The sequence below is a fragment of the Macaca thibetana genome, chromosome 20 (genome assembly GCF_024542745.1).
Source record: "Macaca thibetana thibetana isolate TM-01 chromosome 20, ASM2454274v1, whole genome shotgun sequence".
NCBI lineage: Eukaryota > Metazoa > Chordata > Mammalia > Primates > Cercopithecidae > Macaca > Macaca thibetana.
This window is the reverse complement of record NC_065597.1, coordinates 33834394-33858791: the sequence shown is the minus strand read 5'-3', so window position 1 is coordinate 33858791 and position 24398 is coordinate 33834394. Positions and strand designations below refer to the sequence as shown.

Below are 24398 nucleotides of genomic sequence, written 5' to 3'. Positions count from 1 at the left end.
TCCCACCAGCCTCCTCCAACAACATGAAGGAATCACGAGAGCTACAATTCAAGATGAGATTTGGGTGGGGACACAGCCAAACCATATCAGGGGGTTAGGGCTGCTAGCATCTATGCTTAGCTCCAGGACCTTCCAGATACCCTACCCCCACCCCACCTGTGGGCGGCTGACAAGCATAGACCTAGATCAGGATAAATAGCTACCAAGCTAACAATCTACCTGTATAGGACTTCTGGTCCTGAAACCTGGGGCTTCAGGGACCCACAGACCTCCTGAAATCATGTACAGAATCATGTGTCCACCTTGGGACTGCACTTGGGAAGCCACTGGCAGAGCCGCCTGGAGTGTCAGAGTCACGTTCTGTGCTTCTGTCCCCTCCAAATGACAACTCAGAGAAGAGCTGGACTTGCCCAGGGCTCACAGCAGGGATGCTAGAGTTCTGGCCTGGGAGAGGTGGGCCAGCCAGAGAACCCCAGCAGACATGCTGAAGCCTGCCAGATGGAATCAAGTGACTGCGGTGTTTTTCCTGGCCCTGCTTCCTTGTATGACTGGACAAGTCCCTGCCAGCATACAGCCCAGCAAACACTACAGAGCTTTGCCTGGGCCAGGCCCTTTGCTGGTGCTGGGAGGACACAGACAAGATGCTCTCCCTGCCCTCCCTGCCTTTGAAGTGCTTCCAGCCCAGCAGGCCCAGCCAACGAGAACCTGAAAGTAGAGGTGATCACATGAGTACACATCTAGACCATGTTCTCCCAGCCAAAACCCCATGAATGGCAATCCACACCAGCAATTTAATTAAAGCTTCTTGCCCACTGATTGTACATTTAATCCTGATTTCAATAATATAAATATATTATAAAATATATAAATATAAATACATGTATATATGTAATTAATATATATTTATATAAAATATAAATATAAAAAAGTGTGCCTAAGAATAAAGGAAATGCAGAGTAGATAAGCATAAATGAGTCTGCTTTTATGTGCAATTTCTATTTTTAAATGGAAGGCAATGCATTAACCATCTTGCAGACCCCATGAGATGGGTCATTTTAGACCCATTTTACAGATGATGAAATGAACTTTGGAAGGTTAAGTGGCTGACCCAAGATCTGGTGATTGACAGAGCTAAGAATTGAAGTTGGCCTGCCTGAGCCCCCCACCCCATCCCCTGCCTGTGGCCACCAGGTTCTACTGCCTGCCTGCTACGGGACAGATCCAAACTAAGAATGGGGAAGAAACCAAAGGGGGCTTCCTCGGGGTGGGGCCATCTGACTAGGGCTCAGAGGGAGGATAAGATGTCCCATCAGAAAGCTCTCTTGGGGCCGGGCAGGGTGGCTCACACCTGTAATCCCAGCACTTTGAGAGGCCAAGGCGGGCAGACCACCTGAGGCCAGGAGTTCGAGGCCAGCCCGGCCAACATGGCAAAACCCCATCTCTACTAAAAATACAAAAATTAGCTGGATGTGGTGTGCATATCTGTAATCCCAGCTACTCTAGAGGCTGAAGCAGGAGAATCACTTGAACCCAGGAGGCAGAGGTTGCAGTAAGCCAAGATCGGGCCACTGCACTCCAGCCTGGGAACAGAGCAAGACTCCATCTAAAAACAAACAAACAAAAACGAAAAAGCTCTCTCGGAGTTGCTGGCAGTGGCAGAATCTGCAGGTTGAGAATCCCACCCGGAGGCCAAAGGCCAGAGGCTGAGGGAAAGCAGCCCATCCCAATCCAGCTGAGGCCACTGTGGCCCAGCATGCTGACACCCCTTCTCAGTCTCCAGGGACTCTTTGCTCATCAAAGAGAGTCAGAACCACATTCTGTGCCACCCAGGGTCCCCTCCAAATGACAACCCAGAGAAGAGCTGGACTTGCCCAGGGCTCACAGCAGGGATGCTAGAGTCCTAGACCACATCGGAAATCTTCCCAGCAGCCATGGCCTTGGGGACAGTCCAGCCTCCATGGCCTGACCCCAATCCACTACTGTGGCCCTTTATCCCAACATGAACTCCCCTACAGCCTCCTTGCAATTCCAGAGGCTCTGGGCTTCTGTCTGCCTCCAACCTTTGTTCAAAGCTTTCCTTTCATCAGAAATGCTTTTCCCCCACCTCTTCCTACCCAAATCCCACCCTCCATTCCAGGCAGGCTACTCTCAAGTCCTCCCATCTCCCCCCAGCTCTTCTCTCAAATCACAATAACAGGGACCATAGCTGTCCTCAGGGCTAATTCACACCCTCTGGCCCACCCTGGGCTCATTCACTGGCTCCTTTTATTCTAACTGGACCTGGGGCTCAGGAATGGGGCCTGTGGTCTTTTCCAGAACCAACACACCAATCAGGACTAAATTAACTACTACAGAGTTATAGCGGTGTCGAGTACAAAATCACCTGAAAAATGATGTCCTAACCCAGGGCCTGGGGCTGGCAATGGGGAGGTTCAGGGATAGGGTGAGGGTCCAAGCTGCGGGCAGGGGTGGGGCAGGGGTCAGGCAGAACTCGTGAACATCATATTTTGTGCTAGATATCAGCAGTTTTGACATTTTTTTACTGTACCTTTTGATATGCAAAAACCTCAAAACCGGCTCACCTGAAGTTCGTGCCTTGTGCCCTGTAGCACCTGCTCAGTGCCTGGCAAACAGCAGGTGCTCAGTAATGCTTGTGGATGAACAAAGGCAGGAAGGCAGACCCAGGGTGGGGACAGAGAGATACACAGGAAAGAAGGAGCCATCCCCTTGACTCCATTTCACAGCCCTGAGGAAGACTGTGTGTTCTGGCTGGAATCTTTGTAGATGAGAAAATCAATAGTGGCCAAGGCTTTTCTAGGAAGCACCACCTTCAAGAAACCAAGAAGCCACCTGCATGAGGATCAGATGTGGAGCTCGTGGGAGAGCCTGGCCCTCCTTAGGCTGGGGGGCCTAGGGCCTTTGTGGCACTACTTCTGTACATCTGGGAAGATGGAACGCAGTGGCTTTGATTGTTCAAGGAGTTGAGAGAGGGCCAGAGGGGTTGGTCATGCCATCTGCCTGCTGCTGAAGAGCTTTTCTACTGCCCTGGCCAGCCCTGGACTGGTCCTGGCTATTGTTCCTGGCTTTCTGGCCAGCAAAGAGTGAGCAGGAGCTCTACACGGCTCAGACCCCACTGCCTCTCCTTCGCCTGTGTGCAGGTACCAGGCTCACCTGGCCAACTCCCACAATTCCAGGCCACTTTCATCCACTGCCTGGCTGTGAACAACCCCTGGACTTCCTAAGCATCTGCCCTGCCACCTTATAAGTATGGAATGAGGCTCAGACCTGCTGGCGGATGGGAAAAGGCTTCTGTACGGTGTATGGCAAGGCCGATGGGAGGGCTCTCAGATGGGAGGGCTGGGCTGGCTTGCTCTTGCCTCTGACTTCCCAGCGCTAGTCCTTCTGCGTGGATACTACGTGCCAAACATGTCACACAAATCATTCCACTGTGCCCTTACCCTAAACCTCAGAAGACAGCATTATTGACTCCATTTCACAGATGAGGACATTGAGGCTCAGAGAGCTTCAACAGCCTGCCCAAAGCCCTGGAACCAATGAGTGGTGAAGCGGGACTCTAGCCAGGGCTGCTGTGGTGCTCTGAACCAGGACACCACACTCAGTCTACTATGGTTCATGAGTACAGGTTCCACCCCCAGAAAGCGGCATCCTCTCCCCCGTCCCCTGCAGGGCTAAGCATGGAGCAGAGCCAGCGCATGGTGGGAGTTTAGAAAAGCTGTCAGGATGATGGGCTTCCTAAGAACATCCCCTTTGGTGGCCCAGCCTGCCCTGGCACCAACTTCTAGGACCCAGGCGAATGGCCCCTTCCCTTCCCACTCCTGGTGTCTCTCACTAGCCAGGGGGAATGACTAACTCCCAAAGAGGAGGCTGTGTCAGTCTCTCCCTCCTCTTTCCTGCTTCCTCCCAGCCCTGGCCCTCATCCAGATGTCACCCTCATCCTAAAACACCACACTTCCCATCCTCCCAGTGGTTGGGCCAAAAGGAATGATTAGCCAGAGACTAAAGATACAGCACTAGTTTATATTCCTAGTCACAACATCTGAAGCTCCCCTTTAAGATGCTATGCTTGGCCGGGTGCAGTGGCCTGTAATCCTAGCACTTTGGGAGGCTGAGGCGGGTGGATCATTTGAGGTCAGGAGTTCAAGACCAGCCTGGCCAACATGGTGAAAACCTGTCTCTACTAAAAATACAAAAATTAGGCAGGCGTGGTGGCATGTGCCTGTAGTTCCAGCTATTCCAGAGGCTGAGGCAGGAGAATCACTTGACCCTGGGAGGCGGAGTTTGAAGTGAGCTGAGATTGCACCACTGCACTCTGACCTGGGTGACAGAGGGAGACTCAGTCTAAAAAAAAAAAAAAAAAAATGCTGTGCTGTAAGAGAAGGAGACACTCATCAGGTTTGGGAAACAGGAAATTGGCCGTCCTGTAGGTCGGCATTCCTGGGCCTATTGGTGGGAGAAGTACCTGTATGGCCAGGTGCAGTGAGCAGCTGCTTAAGCCGGTTTGTGCTGTTTCTGCCACTTACAACCAAGAGAGGCTAGTCGGAGATACCAGAGGGGAACAGGCTGGAGGCCAGGAGGGGCAGGGAAGGGAAAATGGGCCATGGGTTGATCCTGTCGCTTTCCCAGAATCAGAGCACCAGGCCTGCTGGTGGGGCACTGAGATGGGGAACTGAGGCCTGAGAGAGGGACAGACAGAGGCCTCAGGCCATGTGTTACCAAAGGGCCTGGCCTTGAACCCAAACATCTGGGCTCCCAGACCAGGGCCCCATTGGCTGCCCTGGTTTAGGCCCAGGCTGGAGCCTAGAGGCTGAGGACCTGGTGGAGGTGTAGGAACCCCACTGCTTTGTGAGGCAGGTAGGGGTGGGGACAAAGGAAGAAGAAGCCACTGCAGGCTCCATGTGAGCTCAGCCATGTCCAGCCAGAGCCCCTCCTGCCCTGACCCATGCATGTTGTCACCCACTCAGGAGGGACAACCTGTGGCGGTAATTATAAAGCCTCACACACATGCTAGCACTTTCCAGGGGCCTCTCAGGATAGGTGGGTTTTGCCTAGGTCACATGGCAAGAAAGCAAGCTGGGACTTGAGCCTGGCATGGAACCAAGGCCCTGGGCATCCTCTTCCTGGGAGGTAGAAGTCTGTGGGAAGGAACCACATGGTTTCTCAAGGGCAGGGTCCTCCCATGACCACCCGGAGGGAAGAAGAGGAACATGGGGTCTGGGTCACATCTGGGTCCCCTGGCCTTTCGCACCTTCTATACCCAGCTTTCGGGCCACCTGCAGTGTAGGCAGCTCCTTGTCCTTTTAACTCAGGGCAAGGGGCCCCTACTGACCACTTTCCACTGGCTCTCAGGTGCCCAGGCTTGGGAGGCTGTTTTTCCCTCTCTCTCCCCAGCCCCATCCCCACCTTTGAGCAACAGACAGAGCCTGAGTTGCAGCTGGGCCACTGGGGCAGGGAAGGGGTGTAGGAGGAAAGGTGTGCTGGAGGGGCTCAGGTGGGAGGCAGCTGGGCTGGCCATGTAGAAGGGTCACTGTGAGACAGGGTGGGTGGTTGTGGGGTGACAGCAGGTCCTCCCCCTCCTCTGGGGCAAGGCAGGGCTGGCTGCATCTGCTGCTGCTGCAGGCAGGCCCTTTGTTTTCCATCAGGGCTGAGCAAGCTGTCATGCCCACCAGGCCCAGTGCCTGGCTTCCAGCCTTCCATGAGCTGCTGCTCTCTCACAGGTCAGCTCCCACTTCAGGGGCTGTGATTAAACCCAAAAGAAGTCAGGAGGCCTCGGTATCATTCCTGAAAGCCCCAGGTGTCCTGGAGTTGGTACTGTCAGCATCTTCAAGCGTCCCCACCAGGGACTCTCTATGGGGCTCTATTTAATTCTCAAAACAACCAAGCAAGGCAAGGTGAACCTCCCCATTTTACAGATGAAGCAACTGAGTCCAAAAGAGGTTCCCAAGGCCACACAGCCAGAACATTCAAAGCTCAGGATTCAAACGCAGCCCTGTGCCCCAGTCCCCAAGCTGCCACTCGGACCTGTGCCCCTCTCTGCCTCTCCATGTCCATTGTTCCCCTGTGGAAGAAGGAGCAGAACAAGCAGTGCACTGGTCTCTGACGGTCAATGTCTTTACTTCTAAAGCATACATTGGACTCACTATATATTAACATCAAAAGTGGCTATCTAAAATGGAGTCATTCTTTTTAAAAATCCAAATCCTCACATTTTTATATAAGATCCAAAATGACATGAAATTAAACTCTACAGTGTTATGAATAGTATAACAAACTGCTTTCAGAAAGCAAAATGAAAGGAAAAGAATTAGCAGTTGGGACGGTTGTAGGCCTGGGTTCTGTGTCTTTTGAGGCATTGTGACAGAGAGCCAGCACCGAGGGGAAGGACCAGCCCCTCCCTGTGGCCACAGGAAGGAACTCAGTCAGACAGAGGAGGTGGACTTGGCTGGTCAGCCTTACGGTGACAGAGAAGCACAGTGGCATCTCCCTGCCCCTCGGGGCCCTTGGTGTGTCCACTGATTAGTCTTCTTTCAAGACCAGGGAGGGGTGGGGCTGGAAGAGGGCAGGGGATAGAGCAGGGTTAAAAATGATTATTTAATAATAAAGGTCCTTCTGGGCTTCCTAAGGAGGGCCGTGGCCACCCAGCGATATTGGTCAACTCCATCCGCCAGGTCCCCCACAGGCTTCCGTAACCCACTTGCTCCTTCTGCTCCCTATGACCGGGACACCCTCTGCTCCATGAGCCTCATGGGCAGCCAGAGACCCAGGGGGACTCTAGGAGGACCCAAAGGACACTCTCGCCTTTGAAGTAGCTGGATGTTGTCCAGAACATCTTGGCAGCACCAGACCCCTGGGGTCCAGGCCAGCAGCCACAATGATGTAGGGAGGGTACTGGGGGGTCCCCACCCTGGCCTGGTCTTGGCTCTGAAGCAGGACTGGGGTGAGCTGACTGGGGCTGTGCCCCAAGCCCCTGACGCTTTGGTTCACACAATTCAGGGGAGGATACTTGTTCGCATCTGCTGGGGAGATCCTAGGCCTGGTCCTACTTCCTCCCAGCCTCAGGTGGGCTAACAATCCCTGCCTTTCACACCAGCAGTTCTGTCTGCTGAGAGCACACCACATTCCCCACCACACCTAGGAACCGCACTACAAAGGTGGGAGGAGCGCTTCCAAAACCGGAGGATTTGCCCTTAGCACAGACAGGCTGCTTTTCCTCCTGTCCCCAGGGATGGCACTGTCCCTTGGCTGACGGTGTCACAGGAACTTCTCAGCTTCCCCCCTTCCCCCTGAGCCCACTGGTCTCCAGACAGACCCAGCCCCAAGACCCACCCTGCACATCTCCCCTGCCAGAAACCTGGGGACACATGACCCCTGGCTAGAGCAGACAGAGAGGGCTGTGACTCACCCTCTGCCCTCCCAGTCCCCAGGACTACGTCTTAAAGCTGGTCTTCTCCTCAACACAGCAACTGATGCCTCACACCTAGCCCACCTCTGGGATCCCAGCCCCACCATGAACCTCCGCTTTCATAACCTATGTGGCTGCTAATTAGGTTGAAAGATACGGGAAGGCTGGGCTGGCATCACACCCTCCTTAGGGCAGGAGAGGCCGCTTGATTTCCAGCCTGGTTCCAGTGCCCCGGAAATAAGGGGAGCTGATGGCTCTCAAGAAAGCGAATCTTGTGATGGGAAAGAGGCTTGTGGAATCAGGATGGGCCACAGCAATCTGGCTGCCCGCACTGCCTGCTGGTGCCAGGAGTACGAGCACCACACCCTCTCCCTGCCTCGTACCCCTGTGTCCTCACTCCCGAGGTCTCAGAACACCGAGCTGGGTGGGGCCTTCGGTGCAAGGCAGCTGTGAGGAGCTAGGCTGCGTGAGGCCTGCGGGGCCCACGGCGCCGACTCAGGTCAGGCTGGTACGGGCCACACCCGCAGACTCAGGGCAGGCAGGCGGCTACCTGGTAGGCGCCCTCTGCTGCGGCGGCGGCGGCACTATGCTGCGCGCTGTGCTCCTGCAACAAGGCCACGTCTAGGAAGCGCTCCCCGCACCATACGCACTTGAACTGCTGCTCGCGGGCGTGCACGCCCTGGTGCTTGTTGAGATGCTCCCGCTGCTTGAAGGCCTTGTCACAGTTGGGGCACTTGTAGGGCTTCTCGCCCGTGTGTACCCGCCGGTGCCGCTGCAGGTCTGACGCGTACTTGAAGCGTTTCTCGCAGTCTGGGCACTTGAGTGGCTTCTCACGGGCCGGGTCGCAGCGGTGCTGCACGAACTCAGAAGAGGAGAAGAAGCGGCGTTCGCACAGCGTGCAGCGCAGGGGCTTCTCCGCCGCCGCACAGTGGGCCAGCTGGTGCTTCTGCAGGGCCGACGCCCGCTTGTAGGCCTTGTTGCACACAGGGCACTTGAAGGGCCGCTCGGCCGCGCCGGGCAGGCACTTGTGCCGCAGCAGCTCGGCAGACTGGTCAAAGCCCTTCTGGCACACGGGGCACTTGAAGAGAGTCTCGAGGGTGTGCACGTGCTGGTGGTAGAGCAGGTGGCTGGGCTGCCCAAAGCCCTTCTCACACAGGCCGCATTTGAAGGGCTCCTCGGTCTTGTGCGTGCGCCGGTGCCGCATCAGTGCGTACTGCTGCTTGAAGCCCATGGGACACAGGTCGCACTTGAAGGGCCGCTCAGCGCTGTGTGTGCGCTCATGCTGCCGCAGGTCCGAGGGCCGCTTGAAGGCCTTCTGGCACTCACCGCAGCGGAAGGGCCGCTCCCCGCTTGGCGTGCACGGGTGCTGCAGCAGCTCCGAGGACTCCTTGAAATGCAACTCGCACACGTTGCAGCGGAACAGGTGGTGCTCGCCCGAGTGCGCATACATGTGGCGCACCAGGTGAGAGCGGTGTTTGAAGGTCTTCTCGCAGACTGCGCACTTGTAGGGCCGCTCAGAGCTGTGCGTGCGCTTGTGGTGCACCAGGTGCGACGACTGACTGAAGCTCTTGTCACACAGCGTGCACTTGTAGGGCTTCTCACCGGTGTGGATCCGCTCATGCCGAGAGAGCTCCGACAGGTGCTTGAAGGGCTTTTGGCAGATGGGGCAGCTGTAGGGCTTGTCAGCCTGTTCAGCAGGGGTGACAGTGGAAGGCGGGGGTGCTGCAGGAAGCGATGGGGCGGCAGTGGTGGCCGGCTCCGCTGCCTCGGCAGGCTTGTAGGTCTTCTCACAGATGGAACACTTCACCAGGCCACTGTGGGAGCTGTGGTGCTGCGCCAGTGAGGTGAGTAGTGAGAAGCCCATCTTGCAGACCCCACAGACAAAGGGCTTCTGTTCAGCCTGCACGCACTGGTGCTCCAGCAGATCAGTGGCCTGGTGGAAGATTTTGAGACACTGTGTGCACTGGAATGAGCGGTCATGGCCCGCCAGACACTGGTGCTCATGCGGACTGGACAGGTGCGCCAGGTCGTGACCACACACACCACATTTGGGGCCTGGCTCTCCTGCTGCCTGCAGGGGCGCGTGTTGTGGGGGCTGCAGGCCCGGGTCTGGCTGCAGGAGGATGCCATAGACGGCACAGCCCAGGGGGTTCTCCGCCGTGCCCGGGGGCAGTGTGTGCTCCGCCAGGGCTGGCGGTGGCTCTGCATGGTGCTGAGGCTGCGGTGGCTGTGGCTGCTGTGGCTGCGTCTGTGGCGGCTGTTGCCAGCTTTCCGACATGCTTGGGAAGATGAAACAGGGTTTGGAGAGTAATGGCTTCAGTTTCCCGCTTCACGTGACCCAATCCAGAGAGAGAAGCTGCCCGATCACAGAGATGGACAAGGACCTCAGACAAGGCACAGAAGAGGAGCTGGTCACACAGCCCGAGTTAGTAACCAAGCGAACAAACTACAAGGCTCTGCCTGCAGGACATGGGGGGCTCTTCAAGGGAGGGTCCCAGCAGTACCGGGGAGGCTCTGCCTTCCCCAGTGATCTGTTCTGTAGAGAAGAGAGAAAGTATGAGATTGAGGAAGGGACAAGCAGCAGTTTCCTGGGCCCTCTCCCTGTCCTGCCCGCACTCACCACACCATCACAAACCACGCATCGGGTAAGGCAGGTGCTCAGGGCTGCAGAACTCCTCCCTTCTTAGGCGATCAGAGAGGTCTGCAGCCAGCTCAGCTCCTCCAGGCAGTGGAAATGGCAGTGGCCTCCACTCCCACCCACCTCAGTGCCCCGCCCCTGGGCCAGGACATCCCAGCCTCCACAAGTCCCCTCCAGCTTCCTGCCATCCCTTTAGCTGAGACTCACAGGTGAGAGTCTGGGGTTATCTGCCTACAATACAGAATCCTCCTTGAGGCCCGCAGCTCCTCTTTTGTCACTACCCTGAGTCTCAATCTGGGACACCACTACTTACACCTGAGGAGGCCAGACCCCCCAGGTCTGAGAGCCCAGTGGCAAATGGCCTCTGACAGTCGATATTTAGGACAACTTCATGGAACCAAGGACCATTTCAAAAACCCTCACCTATGAGGGACTGACCACACCCCCTCAACTATCCCTGACCACAGCCCATTCTCTCCCCACATGACAGGATGGTGGCCCTGCAGAGACCAGAGCCCATAGGTGATGGGGGCTAGATGACAGGGCCACAGAACCACCCAGGCTTGATGTCCACACAGCAGAACTTCCTCACTCTAGTTCTCTCCCAGAACTCTCTCTCACACACACACACACACACAGTCCTAAATCCTCTGAATCTCATAGTGTCAAGGCCTGCAGGAAAATGTAAGAAACTGCACTGGTTTGCCTTGGCAATGCAGGATGCAGCACGCTAACCACAGAGCATTTCTCATCACCTCTCTAGAGATAACTCCATTCTCTTACTCCAAGCCTATAACATTCTGGGTAATTGTTGGAAGGTAAAGCCCACCCAGCCCAGGCAAATCTCTAACTCACCACTTTGTGGCAGCATAAGGTAATGCCAGCGAGAGGGAGGAACTTTCAGAGTCAGATGCAACCCACTTCCAGGTTCCCAGCTCATCTGCCTCTTACATTTAAAAGTTTGTAAGTTTTCTCCTGAGCAGAGGAAGAAGGAAGGAGAAGCGTTCACAGGCCAGCCTGGCCTCTAACTGCTCTGCCAAAGAAATGTAAGAGTCAGGCTAAACGCTGTCATCCTCAGCATCTTCCGGAAGGGAGGGAGGAGAGGAGCGGCTGCTCTGGGTGGAGGCAGCAGGTTGCTTGAGCAAGCAGGTACCACTCGGTTCTCTAAGCCTTCCTGGGACAGAGAGGGGGAAGGTGGGCTTCTCTGAGCGCCTCTAGGTCCGTTGTGCCAACCCACTGTTTTGTTTGCTTTTTCTGGCTTGAATGGCTGTCAGACAGTGTCCCCTGGCTTGGCCTGCAGCTCCCCCTGGCCACCCCAGCCCTCCTGCAGCAAGGTGCAGCCAGGAAGCCTCTGTGATCACTCCGCAAAGGGGAGAGAGGAGGCGAGGAGAGGCAGGGGAGGCCCCCCACCTGCGCCCCACCCCGGCTCTTCCTCCTCCCTGAGAAACCGAATGAAAGCCGATCACCTCCCGCCGGCCCTGCCTGCAGGCCCAGCTGGGCTGCGTCCTGTCAGCCCTCGCCCGGGATGGCCCGGCCGCTGCGACCCGAGGGCGGGCCCCGAGGGCGGCCGGGCTGGAGAAAGGCCCCAGGGCTGCAGGCCGGGCTCAGGAAGCGGCTGCGCGTCGAGGCCCGGCCTGGGCCTCCCAGGAGCTCAAGAGGCCGCCAGGTCGCGGCGGAGGGGCGCGGGGGGGCGGCCGGGCCTGCAGAGGAAGGGGTGCGGCGGGCGCGGGGGTGGCCCCCAGATGCGGCCCCGGGCGCCCCGCCGCTCACCTGCTCCAGGCCGCCTGCAGGGCAGGCGCGGGGCGAGCGGCGACCAGCTGCTCTCTCGGCCGCCCCTTTATTCCGGCTCCATCCGCGGCGGCGCGGCCTACGCGCGCTGCCAATCCCCGGCCTCGCGTAGCGGCGGCGGCCGGACCGGGGGCGGGGGACGGGCTAGCGGCGGCCGGAACGGAGGAAGCGACGCGCGCTGCCGGAGTAGCGGGGCCGGGGCGAGGAGCGCTGGGAGGGCGGGCGGACGGACCGATGGCCTTGTGGAGACGGGCGGACAGGCGGGCGGCGCGGGGGCCAGGGAGGCGGGGCCGGGGGAGGAGCGGCATCCCGGGCGGCGGCGGCGAATGCGGGAGGAGCGGGCGGCGCGGAGCGAGGCCGCCCCCTGCCGGGGACCCCGCGGCCGGGCCAGGTCGGACAAGCCGGGTGCTCCGGACGGTTTTCGAGTCGCCAGGCCTGGGCGCCTGGGCTAACCGTGGAAGGGAGCTCTGCTTCCGGCCACCCCACTCGGGCTTAAGGGAGGGGGCTCCCGGTGACCGCCCTCGGCCCGGCTCTGCGCAGGAGAGGAGGGGCCTCCTAGAGCCTCTGGTCTTACACTATTGACCCGCCCCTAACTGCTCAACTTGGCTCTTACGGGCTCCGACTTTGGGCTGGTTTGAGGAGGGGGCTCCAGGACCTCTGATCCTGGCCGGGCTTGGGGCAGGCGGGGGTCTACCACTGGGTCTAGTGCGCTGACCCGGGACCGTCGTGTCTGGGATGTCTGGTCCCAGGTAGCTGCAGAAAGAGCAGCGGGCAGAAAGGTGAGGGCCCTGAGCGATCTGTGAAATGGGTACACAAAGGCTGGCGGGTGCCGGGAGGCTGCAGGTGGCCAGAGCCGCGTGCTCAGCCTGCAGGCAGCGTGGAGTCGGTGGGCTGAATCTTGGTCCCTGTCCTGCCGGGTTCCGCCCCTCCCGACCCCGCCCCGAGGCGGTGCCAGCCCAGGCCCCGCCCCTGGGAGGGCGCTTCCGGCACAGCGGAACTCCGGGTGCCGGGTGAGGCTGCTCGTGGACCTGCTCTGTGGTCTTGGATGAGGCCCCATGAGCGCGGCGCCCCTGGTGGGCTACAGCAGCAGCGGCTCCGAGGATGAGTCCGAGGACGGGAGGCAGACCAGGCCGGGGAACGGGAGCCACCGTCGGTGAGGAGTGAGGAAGTCTCCGGAGGGCGCGCGCATTCACCCTGGACCCAGACGGGACCCGAGTGTCTGGGGGTGGAGTGGGAAGGGAGGGTGCGGGGCGGCTCCGGGAAAGGACAAGGGGACGCAGGGAGAAAGGGGGATCCAGAAGGTACCCCCAGACAAAGCCCCAGAGAGGCCCCACCTGGCTAGGGCCAAGTTGGGAGGCCAGACCTGCGTTCCGGTCCAGCCTCCGCGCTGGCCCACTCTACCGCCCGGCACACATCCCTGTACCATCCTAGGTCCGTTTCCTGATTTGAACACAATTGCGATAGTAATACTTGCTAAAGTGTAGGGAGAGCCTTTTCATTCATCCAGTAAATATTCACTAAGCACCCACTCCGTGCCAGGCTGGGGTCTGGGAATTCAGCGGTGAACAAAACCATCGGCCTCTCCTACTTCCTGGGGCTTAGGTTCTTAAATGCTAGGTCTTATCTTTGCAGAGTGCTTTACAAGCCGTAGCTCAGTTGATCTCACAATTGCTCTATCAGATAGACATATACCTTCAGATGAGGCATTTGAGGCCCAGAAAGGGGACATAACTTGCCCAAGATCACAGAGCTAGAAAGTGCCACTCCAGCCTGTCCAGCTTGGGAATGTGACCCCTGAACCACATTGCTGTATGCCCTGTTGTTTCCCATGGGGACCTCGTGCCCCAGAGTTGGAGACCCCAATGAGACAATACTGGAGAAACAATTTTGCTATCTAGAAGCTGCTTCCAGCACCAGGCTGGAAACACACCCTCAGAGCCACCATATATAAGGGGTTACAACTTTTGTGGTATGTACAAAGGTAGAGAATGCTGAGAGGATAAATGTGGCCATTTTTCTTTTTTTCTTTTGCAGTGGCCAGAGCCCCCTTCCCAGGCAGAGATTTCCAGTACCTGACAGTGTGCTGAACATGTTCCCGGGCACCGAGGAGGGGCCTGAAGATGACAGCACAAAACACGGGGGACGGGTGCGCACCTTCCCCCACGAGCGGGGCAACTGGGCCACCCACGTCTATGTACCATGTGAGTGATGTGTAAAAGGAAAGTGGCCAAGACCCATAGACCCATAAGTGCCTCATGAAGAGTAGAATCTGGCCCCAACTAGGAAGAAACCAGAAACCTCTAACACTGGTTGTGGGAAAGTCATTGACTTAGCAGAGAAAGAGCAGGTTTCAAGAATTGGGGATTTTTCTGTCATCTTGGTTTTGAATTCATAGCCTGAAATATGTATTACCTCTGGGTATAATATTCTCCCAGTTCATGAGGAGGTGACCAAAGGAGAATCTGGAGCAGAGTGTCAAGGTCATGCCAGGGCACAGCAGGCACTTTATTTCTGAGAGGGCCCTGGATACGCTGGGTGTGCAAGGTTCAAATCCCACCCTAGCTCTGATCAGCAGGTGGCAGGCAGAAAATGCCCAGGCTTCAGAGTCAGACCTCACTCCGCTGCCCACTACTCTGGGTGCCCTTTATAAGATACTAGACTTCTCAGAGCTTCCGTTTCTTCATATCTAAAATGGGGGTAGTGCTGGCTAGACCAGGTAGCTCACGCCCATAATCCCAGCACTTTGGGAGGCGGAGGCAGGCAGATTACTTGAGCCCAGGCGTTTGAAACCAGCCTGGGCAACATGGGGAAACCCTGTCTCTACCAAAAATACAAAAAAATTAGCCAGGCGTGGTGGCACACGCCTGTGGTCCCCACTACTTGGGAGGCTGAGGTGGGAGGATTGCTTGACCCTGGGAGTTAGAGATTGTGGTGTACCAAGATCGCTCCACTGCACTCCAGCCTGAGTGACAGAGTGAGACTCCATCTTAAATAAAATAAATTTTTTTTTTTTTTTTTTTTTTTTTTTTTTTTTTTTGAGACGGAGTCTCGCTCTGCGGCCCAGGCTGGAGTGCAGTGGCCGGATCTCAGCTCACTGCAAGCTCCGCCTCCCGGGTTCACGCCATTCTCCTGCCTCAGGCTCCCGAGTAGCTGGGATTACAGGCGCCCGCCACCTCGCCCGGCTAGTTTTTTGTATTTTTTAGTAGAGACGGGGTTTCACCGTGTCAGCCAGGATGGTCTCGATCTCCTGACCTCGTGATCCGCCCGTCTCGGCCTCCCAAAGTGCTGGGATTACAGGCTTGAGCCACCGCGCCCGGCCAATAAAATAAAATTAAAATAAATAGATAAAATGGGAGAGTAGTAATACCAGTCTTCTAAGACTATCATGAAGATTAAATCAGATAATCTATGTCAAGTTCTTAGCAAAGTACAGAGTAAGTTTAGGTCTTGATACCTCCATTTCCCCATCTGCCCAAGGAGGATGACATGATTCTTTATGCTGCCTATCCACCAGGGGATTTGGGCAAATTGAGTAGGATACTGGGTGTGAGAAGACTCTGGCTTTTTTTTTTTTTTTTTTTTTTTTTTTTTTTTGAGACGGAATTTCGCTCTTGTCGCCCAGCTGGAGTGCAATGGCACGATCTCGGCTCACTGCAATCTCCACCTCCCGGGTTCAAGCGATTCTCCTGCCTCAACCTCCCGAATAACTGGGAGTACAGGCCGCCACCACCCCTGGCTAATTTTTGTATTTTTAGTAGAGACGGTGTTTAACCATGTTGGCCAGGCTAGTCTCGAGCTGCTGACCTCAGGTGATCCACCTGCTTCGGCCTCCCAGAGTGCTGGGATTACAGGCGTGAGCCACCATGCCCGGCTGAAAAGACATGCAGCTGCAGTCACATATTTGGTAAATAGACAAATAATATGTGAACATACAAGGGTGGTCATTGTGGTGTTCTTTGTGAAAAATTGGAATCATGCTAAATGTCTATCAATAGTAGACTGATTAGAGAAATGCTAATCTATTCTGATTAATAGATTACTATGGAGCCCTAATAATGAACTTGACCTCTCTATACTGAGGGGAAAGATGTCCAACATGTAATGTTATATGTAGAAACTAGTTCCAGAACTGTTTAAATGGTATACTCTCTGTTTTTTTTTTTAAACAAATAAGATACATAAATTAGTATATGCATATGGAAATAGGCACCAAAGTTTAACAGTAGTTATCTCTAGGGTAGTTGGTGTTGAAAGTGGGGGTATATGCCACTAGGGGAGAGGTCAAGATGATCCCACACTTTAGGGTGTAGGAGAAAATCATTAGAACTTTTAAATGTATTTCTTTTTATCTCATCTTTTTATATTTCTGTTTTTGAGAGTGCACATTTTATAACACATAATTTTACAGAGTAGCACACACTTATAATTCATAAATATATATTTATTAGAGTATACATGCAAACTTGTTTTACTAATGGGCTGTGTGATCACAGTAGTTTGGAGACCATTGCTTTAGGTGACAATTTCAGGGGCTCCTGCTTTTTCCTTTGCAGTTTTTAAAACATTTTTTGTCTTAATAGACTTTATTTATTTGTTTGTTTGAGACAGAGTCTTGCTCTGTCACCCAGACTGGAGTGCAGTGGCACAATCTCAGCTAACTGCTACCTCTGCCTCCCAGGTTCAAGCGATTCTCTTGCCTCAGCCTCCTGAGGCAAGCACCACCATATAGGCATGCACCACCATGCCCAGCTAATTTTTTGTATTTTAGTGGAGATGGGGTTTCACCATGTTGCCCAGGCTGGTCTCAAACTCCTGAGCTCAGCCCATCCACCCACCTCGGCCTCCCAAAGTGCTAGGATTACAGGCATCAGCCACGGTGCTAGGATTACAGGCATCAGCCACGGTGCCCAGTCTAGACTTTATTTTTTAAAGCAGTTTTAGATTCACAGCAAAATTGAGCAGAAGGTACAGAGATTTCCTCTATACCCTGTACCCCCACACAGGTGTAGTCTCTCTTTTTATCAATACCCCCCACCAGATTGGTACATTTGTCACAATTGATGAACCTACATTGATGCACCATAGTCACCTAAAGTCCGTAGTTTACATTAGGAATGTACTGCTGGATTTTGTAATAAGAGTATGTTTAGTTTTGTAAGAAACCACTAAACTGTCCTCCACAGTGGTTGTACCGTTTTGCTTCCCATCAGCAATGAATAAAAGTACCTGTTGCTCCGCATCCTCGTCAGCATTTGGTATTGGCAGTGTTCTGGAGTTTAACCATTCTAATAGGTGTGTAGTAATATGTCACTGTTGTCTGTTAATTTGCATTTCCCTGATGACATATGATCCAGATCATCTTTTCATATGCTTTTTGCCATCTGTGTATCTTCCTCAGTGAGGTGTCTGTTAAGGTCTTTTGCCCACTTTTTAATCATTTTTGCTTATTAATACTGAGTTTTAAGAGTTCTTTATATTTGCGATAATAGTCCTTTATCAGATATGTCTTTTGCAAATACATTTTTTTCCCAGCCCATAGCTTGCCTTTTCATTCTCTTGACGTTGTCTTTCACAGAGCAGAAGTTTTTAAGTTTAATGAAGTCCAGCTTATTAATTATTTCTTTCACGGATCTTGCCTTTGGTGTCATATCTAAAAAGTTATCACCAAACCCAAGATCATCTACATTTTTCTCCTATGTTATCTTTCAGGAATCTTACAGTTTTGCATTTTACATTTAGTTCTGTGATCCATTTTGAGTTAATTTTTGTGAAAGGTAGAAGGTCTGTGTCTAGATTCCTTTTCTTATATATGGATATCCAGTTATTCCAGCACCACTGGTTGAAAAGACTATCTTTTTCACATTGTATTGTTTTTGCTCCTTTGCCAAAGATCAGTTGACTGTATTGATGTGGGTCTATTTCTGGGTTCTCAATTCTGTTCCATTCATCTATTTGTTCACCAATACCACACTGTTTTGATTGCTGTAACTTTACATAGTAAGTCTCAAAGTTGGGTAGTTTCAGTCCTCCAAGTTTATTCTTCTCCTTCAGTAGTGTGTTGACTATTCTGGGCTTTTTTTGTGTGTGGGCAAGGAGGGGGGTTCTTTTTTTAGAGAGAGGGTCTCACTATATTGCCCAAGCTGGTCTTGAATTCCTGGGCTCAAGCAATCCTCTTGCCTCAGCCTCCCAAAGTGCTTGGATTACAGGGATGAGCCACAGCACTTGGCCTATTTTGGGATTTTGCCTCTCCATGTACACCTTAAAATCTGTTTGTCAGTATCACCAAATAATTTGCTGGGATTTTGATTGGGATTGCATTGAATCTGTAGATCAAGTTGGGAAGAACTGACATCTTTACAATACTGAATCTTTCTATCTATAAACATGGAATATCTCTCCACTTATTTAGTTCTTTGATTTCTTTCATCAGAGTTTTATAGTTTTCCTCATATAGATCTTATACTTATTTTGTTAGATTTATACTTAAGTATTTCATTTTGTGGGGGTGCTAAGGTAAATAAAAGGTAAACCCTTTTATTTCAAATCCTACTTGTTCGTTGCTAGTGTATAGGAAAGCAAATATACAGAAATTGACTTTTGTATGTTAACTTTGTACACTGCAACCTTGCTATATAATTTATTACTTCCAGAAGATTTTTTTTTTTGTCAATTCTTTTGGATTTTCTCCATAGACAATCATGTCATCTATAAAGAAAAACACGCTGGGCATGGTGGCTCACACCTGTAATCCCAGCACTTTGGGAGGTCAAGGCAGACAGACAACCTGAGGTTGGGAGTTCAAGACCAGCCTGACCAACATGGAGAAACCCCGTTTCTACTAAAAATACAAAATTAGCCAGCCGTGGTGGTGCATGCCTGTAATCCCAGCTACTCAGGAGGCTGAGGCAGAAGAAAGGCGGTGGTTGCGGTGAGCTGAGATTGCACCATTGTACTCCAGCCTGGACAACAAGAGTGAAACTTCGTCTCAAAAAAAAAAAAAAAAGGAAAAAAAAACAGGCCAGACGTGATGGCTCACACCTGTAATCCCAGCACTTTGGGAGGCCAAGGCAGGTGGATTGCAAGGTCAGGAGTTCAAGACCAGCCTGGCCAACATGGCAAAACCCCGTCTCTACTAAAAATACAAAAATTAGCTGAGTGTGGTGGTGCATGCCTGTAATCCCAGCTACTCAGGAGGCTGAAGCAGGAGAATTGCTTGAACCCAGGAGGTGGAGGTTTCAGTGAGCCGAGATTATGTCACTGCACTCCATCCTGGGTGACAAAGCAAGACTCCGTCTTGGGGAGGGGGAAAAAAAAAAAGTCTTATTTCTTCTTTGCCTATCTGTATACCTTTTATTTCCTTTTCTTGTCTTATTGCATTAGCTAGGACTTCCAGTATGAGTTGAAAAGCCATAGTGGGAGGAGGCATCTTTACCTTGTTCCTGATCTTAGTGGGAAAGCTTTGGAGTTTCCCATCAGATAGCTATAGGTATTTTTAGACATTCTCTATCAAGTTGACAAAGTTCCCCTCTATTCCTAGTTTTTTGGGAGTTTTTATCTTGAGTGGGCATTGGATTTTGTCAAATACTTTTTATGTATCTATTGATAGGATTGTGTGATTTTTCTCCTTTAGCCTGTTGATTGGGTGGATTACATTAATTGATTTTTGAATGTTGAGCCTGCTTTGAATACCTGGGATAAATCCCATTTAGTTGTGGAGCATTATTCTTTTTATAGGTTGTTGTATTCAATTTGCTAATATTTTCTTGAGAATCTTACATCTCTGTCCATGAGGGATATGGGTCTGTAGTTTTCTTGTAATGTCTTTTTCTGGTTTTGGTATGAGGATAAAGCTGGCCTCATGGAATAAGTCAGGAAGTATTCTCTCTGCTTTTGTCTTCTGAAAGACTGTAGATAATTGTTTTAATTTTTTCCTTAAATGTTCGGTGGGATTCTCTAGTAAACCAAACCCGTCTGGGCCTGGAAGGTATTTTTTTTCCAGAGACACAGTCTCACTCTGTTGCCGAGGATGGAGTGCACTGGCATGATCTCGGCTCACTGCAAACTCTGCCTCCCAGGTTCAAGCTATTCTTCTGCCTCAGCCTCCTGAGCAGCTGGGATTATAGGCACCTACCACCACGCCTGGCTAATTTTTGTACTTTTAGTAAAGATGTGTTTTACCATGTTGGCCAGGCTGTTCTCAAACTCCTGACCTCAGGTGATCCACCTGCCTTGGCCTCCCAAAGTGCTGGGATGACAGGTGTGAGCCGCAGAGCCCAGCCGGAAGGTAATTAATTATTTATTCAGGCTGGGTGCGGTGGCTCATGCCTGTCATCCCAGCACTTCTGGAGGCTGAGGCGGGTGGATCGCCTGAGCTCAGGAGTTTGAGACCAGCCTGGGCAACATGGTGAAACCATGTCTTTACTAAAAAAATACAAAAAAATTAGCCAGGCGTGGTGGCAGGTGCCTGTAAACCCAGCTACTTGGGAGACTGAGGCAGGAGAATTGCTTGAACCCGGGAGGCAGAGGTTGCAGTGAGCCAAAATTGTACCACTGTACTCCATCCTGGGCAAAAGAGTGAGACTCTGCCTCAAAAAATATATATGTGTGTGTGTGTGTGTGTGTGTGTGTGTGTGTGTGTGTATTCGATTTGTTTAATAGATTTAGGCCTATTTAGATTATTTCTTCTTTTGTGAGTTTTTGCAGATTGGGTCTTTCAAGGAATTGTTCCAGTTCATCTAGGTTATCAAATTTGTGGACATAAAGTTATTCATGCTATTATTTGATTATCCTTTTATTATCCATGGGATCTGTAATGATGTCCCATCTTTCATTACTGATTTTAGTAATTTGTGTGCCCTCTCTATTTTTCTTAGCCTGGCTAGAAACTTGTCGATTTACTAATCTTTTCAAACAACCAGCTTTTGGTTTTATTGATTTTCTTTATTGATTTCTTGTCTTCAATTTTATTGATTTCTTCTCTAATTTTAATTATTTCTTTACTTCTGCTTACTTTGGATTAAATGTGCTGTTCTTTTTCTACTTTCCTAAGATGAAACTTGGATGATTGACTTTAAACTTTCTCTCTCTTTTTTTTTTTTTTTTTTTTTTGTGAGGGAGCCTCGCTCCATCGCCCAGGCTGGAGTGCAGTGGTGCAATCTCTGCTCACTGCAACCTCCGCCTCCCAGGTTCAAGCGGTTCTCCTGTCTCAGCCTCCCGAGTAGCTGGGACTATAGGCACGCACCACCATGCCCAGCTAATTTTTGTATTTTTAGTAGAAACGGAGTTTCACCATGTTGGTCAGGCTGGTCTCGAACTCCTGACCTCTGGCAATCCACCTGCCTTGGCCTCCCAAAGTGCTGGGATCACAGGCGTGAGCCACCATGCCCAGTCTAGATCTTCTTCTCTAATATATGCATTTGATGCTATAAATATTCTTCTAAGCACCTTTTACTGCATTCCACAAGTTTTGATAAGTTATGTTTTCATTTTTATTTTGTTCAAAATATTTATAAAGTTTTCTGGAGATTTCTTCTTTGATCCATGTGTTATTTAGAAGTGTGTTGTTTAACCTCCAAGTATTTGGAGATTTTCTAGCTACATTTCTGTTACAGATTTTTAGTCTAATTTCATTGTGGCCTGAGATCAGACGTTGTATGGTTTCTAGTCTTTTATATTTAAAGGGTTCTGATGCATACTATTTTTCTTCAGATTGTATTTTTGCCCTCTAGTATGTCTTATAATTTTTCCTCGATAGCTGGACAGGAAGTACTATGTGAAAGGAACTGGTAAACAGGCCTGTATGAATGTGGTGGTGAGGTGCTGGGGGACAAGAATCATTTTGTACTCCTGTGACTGGGTCTCAATCTTTTGGTGAGCCGGTTCCTCTGGACTGGGAACTTCCCACATGCTTCTCAGAATTTTCCCCCTGTAGGTGGGACAGGATGGCCAGAAGGTGCTGCAGTTTGATATTTCACATCCCCCAGGTCATTATGAGTCTGATAAAACGCTTTCAGGTTAGGCTGTAATTAAGTTTCTCCAGAGGGCAGACCTTGTTAAGAAAAACTGGATGCTCCCGGCTGGGCGCGGTAGCTCAGGCTTGTAATCCCAGCACTTTGGGAGGCTGAGGCAGGCAGATCATTTGAGGTCAGGAGTTGGAGACCAGCCTGACCAACATGGTGAAACCCTGTCTCTACTACAAATACAAAAAAATTAGCTGGGCATGGTGGTACATGCCTGTAGTCCCAGCTCCTCGGGAGGCTGAGGCGGGAGAATCGCTTGAATCTGGGAGTCAGAGGTTGCAGTGAGCAGAGATCGTGCCACTGCACTCCAGCCTGGGCAACAGAGTGAGACTCCGTCTCAAAGAAAAAAAAAAAGAAGTGGGGGAGAAAAACAGGATGCTCCTATATGTTTCCAAATGGTTGCCTTCCCCCTTCCCCAGCCAGAAGCACAGGATATTTTTTCCAGTATTCACTGCAATAACCTGGTAGACCTCTAGGAGGTAAACCTCACAAAAATGCGGGTGCCCCCACCGACAGAGTTCCCCTGGCGTTTTTAACTCAGATTTGTACACACTGAGTCTCCAGCAGGTTGTCAATTACAGCTCAGGTTTCCCTACCCTGCTGCTGGTTCCTGCAGAGCCTTCAGCTTGTTGTAGGTTTCTGCTCTGGTAATTTGTGAGTCTCTGTATTTGCCTGTTGGTCTCTCTGATTTTGGGGGCAGCAGTTTGCCCTGTGACCTCACGTCTCTTATGCAGCTAAGAATAGTTGTTGCTTTTTCAGTTTGTTCAGCGTTTTGCTTGTTGTTAGGATGAGGTGGCGACTTCTAAGCATCTTACATGCTGGACCGGAAAAACTGGAAGTCTCCTGCTTATTGCTTATAAATTTCAATTTTTTGCTATGAGCGTGTGTTATTTCTATAACCAGAAACACCTATTTTTTAAAGAAAAAATAACAAAACTTTAAATTTTTTTATTTTTAATTTTTTGGGTACATTGTAGGTGTATGTATGGATGGAGTACATGAGCTATTTTGGTACAGGTATGCAATATGTAATTATCCCATCAGGGTAAATGGAGCACCATCACCTCAAGGATTCATCATTTCTTTGTGTTATGAACATTCCAGTTATACTCCCTTATTCTAAAATGTACAGAAAATGATTGCTGAGTATAGTCACCTGTTGTGCTATCAAATACTAGATCTTATTTATTGTATTTAACTATATTTTTGTACCCATCAGCCATCCTCATTCTTCACCCTACCTGCCCCACCCCCACTATCCTTCCCAGCCTCTGGTAACCATCCTTCTGCTATCTCCGTGTGTTCAATTGTTTTAATTTTTAGCTTCCACAGATGAGTGAGAACATGGAAAATTTGTCTTTCTGTGCCTGTCTTATTTCATGTAACATCATGTCCTCCAGTTCCCATCCGTATTGTTGCAGATGACAGGATCTCATTCTTTTTTTGTGGCTGAACAGTACTCCATGTTGTATATGTGCCACATTTTCTTTATCCATTGTCTGTTGACGGACACTTAGGTTAATTCCAAATCCTGCCTATTGTGAATAGTGCTGCAATACCCATGGGAGTACAGATACCTCTTCAAGATACTGATTTCCTTTCTTTTGGGTACAAACCCAGCAGTGGAATTTCTGGGTCATATGGTATTTCTATTTTGTTTTTTGAGGAACCTCCATACTGTTCTCTATAATGGCTGTACTAATTTACATTCCCACCAACAGTGTTTCTCTACATCCTCACCAGCATTTATTATTGCCTGTCTTGAATAAAAGCCGTTTTAACTAGGGTGAGATGATAGCTAGTTATAGTTTTAATTTGCATGCCTCTGATGATCAATGATATTGAACACATTTTCATATGCCTGTTTGCCATTTATATGTCTTCTTTTGAGAGATTATCTATTCAGATATTTTGCCCATTTTTAAATTGGATTATTAGATTTTTTTTCCTATAGAGTTGTTTGAGCTCCTTATATATTCTGGTTACTAATCTCTTATCAGATGGATAGTTTGCCAGTATTTTCTCCCATTCTGTGGGTTGTCTCTTCACTTTGTTGTTTCCTTTGCTGTTCAGAAGCTTTTTAACTTGATATGATCCCTTGTGTCCATTTTTGCTTTGGTTGCCTGTGCTTGTGGGGAATTACTTAAGAAATCTTTGCCCAGACTAATGTCCTGGAGAGTTTCTCCAATGTGTAGTAGTTTCATAGTTTGAGGTCTTAGATTTAAGTCTCTAATCCATTTTGATTTGATTTTTGTATATGGCGAAAGATAGAGGCCTAATTTCATTCTTCTGCATGTGGATATCCAGTTTTCCCAGCACCTTTTATTGAAGAAACTATCTTTTTCCAGTGTATATTCTTGGCACCTTTGTTGAAAATGAGTTCAGAGTAGATGTATGGATTTATTTCTGGGTTCTTTATTCTGTTATATTGGTCTGTGTGTCTGTTTTTAGGCCAGTACCAGGCTGTTTTGGTTACTATAGCTCTGTAGTATAATCTGAGGTAATGTGATTCCTCCAGTTTTGTTCTTTTTGC

General features: G+C 50.8%; 2 protein-coding genes across 4 annotated transcripts in view; one reads left to right on the top strand and one right to left on the bottom strand.

Annotated features, from left to right (window-relative positions):
• Nucleotides 1–6103: 6103 nt before the first annotated feature.
• ZNF319 (zinc finger protein 319) lies at nt 6104–12100 on the bottom strand. 2 transcript variants are annotated; one of them, XM_050772920.1, is made up of 2 exons: nt 11829–12100; nt 6104–9956 (listed from the first exon to the last, which is right to left on the bottom strand). In XM_050772920.1, exon 2 carries the CDS (start codon nt 9696–9698, stop codon nt 7950–7952), a length of 1749 nt encoding a protein of 582 aa, XP_050628877.1. In that variant the 5' UTR covers nt 9699–9956; nt 11829–12100; the 3' UTR covers nt 6104–7949. The 2 variants fall into 2 exon arrangements, with proteins under 2 accessions (XP_050628877.1, XP_050628876.1); XM_050772919.1 differs by lacking the exon at nt 11829–12100 and adding an exon at nt 10914–10996.
• The window catches only part of USB1 (U6 snRNA biogenesis phosphodiesterase 1), a 26291-nt gene continuing 13013 nt past the window's right edge, over nt 11121–24398 (top strand). The window contains exons 1-2 of one of the 2 annotated variants that reach the window (XM_050773105.1): nt 11121–11207; nt 13881–14047. In XM_050773105.1, coding sequence (XP_050629062.1) covers nt 13936–14047 — 112 coding nt within the window. In that variant the 5' untranslated portion in view covers nt 11121–11207; nt 13881–13935. Of the gene's footprint in view, nt 11208–12723; nt 13000–13880; nt 14048–24398 lie in introns of those variants that run through there. The other variant, XM_050773104.1, reaches the window with a different exon arrangement.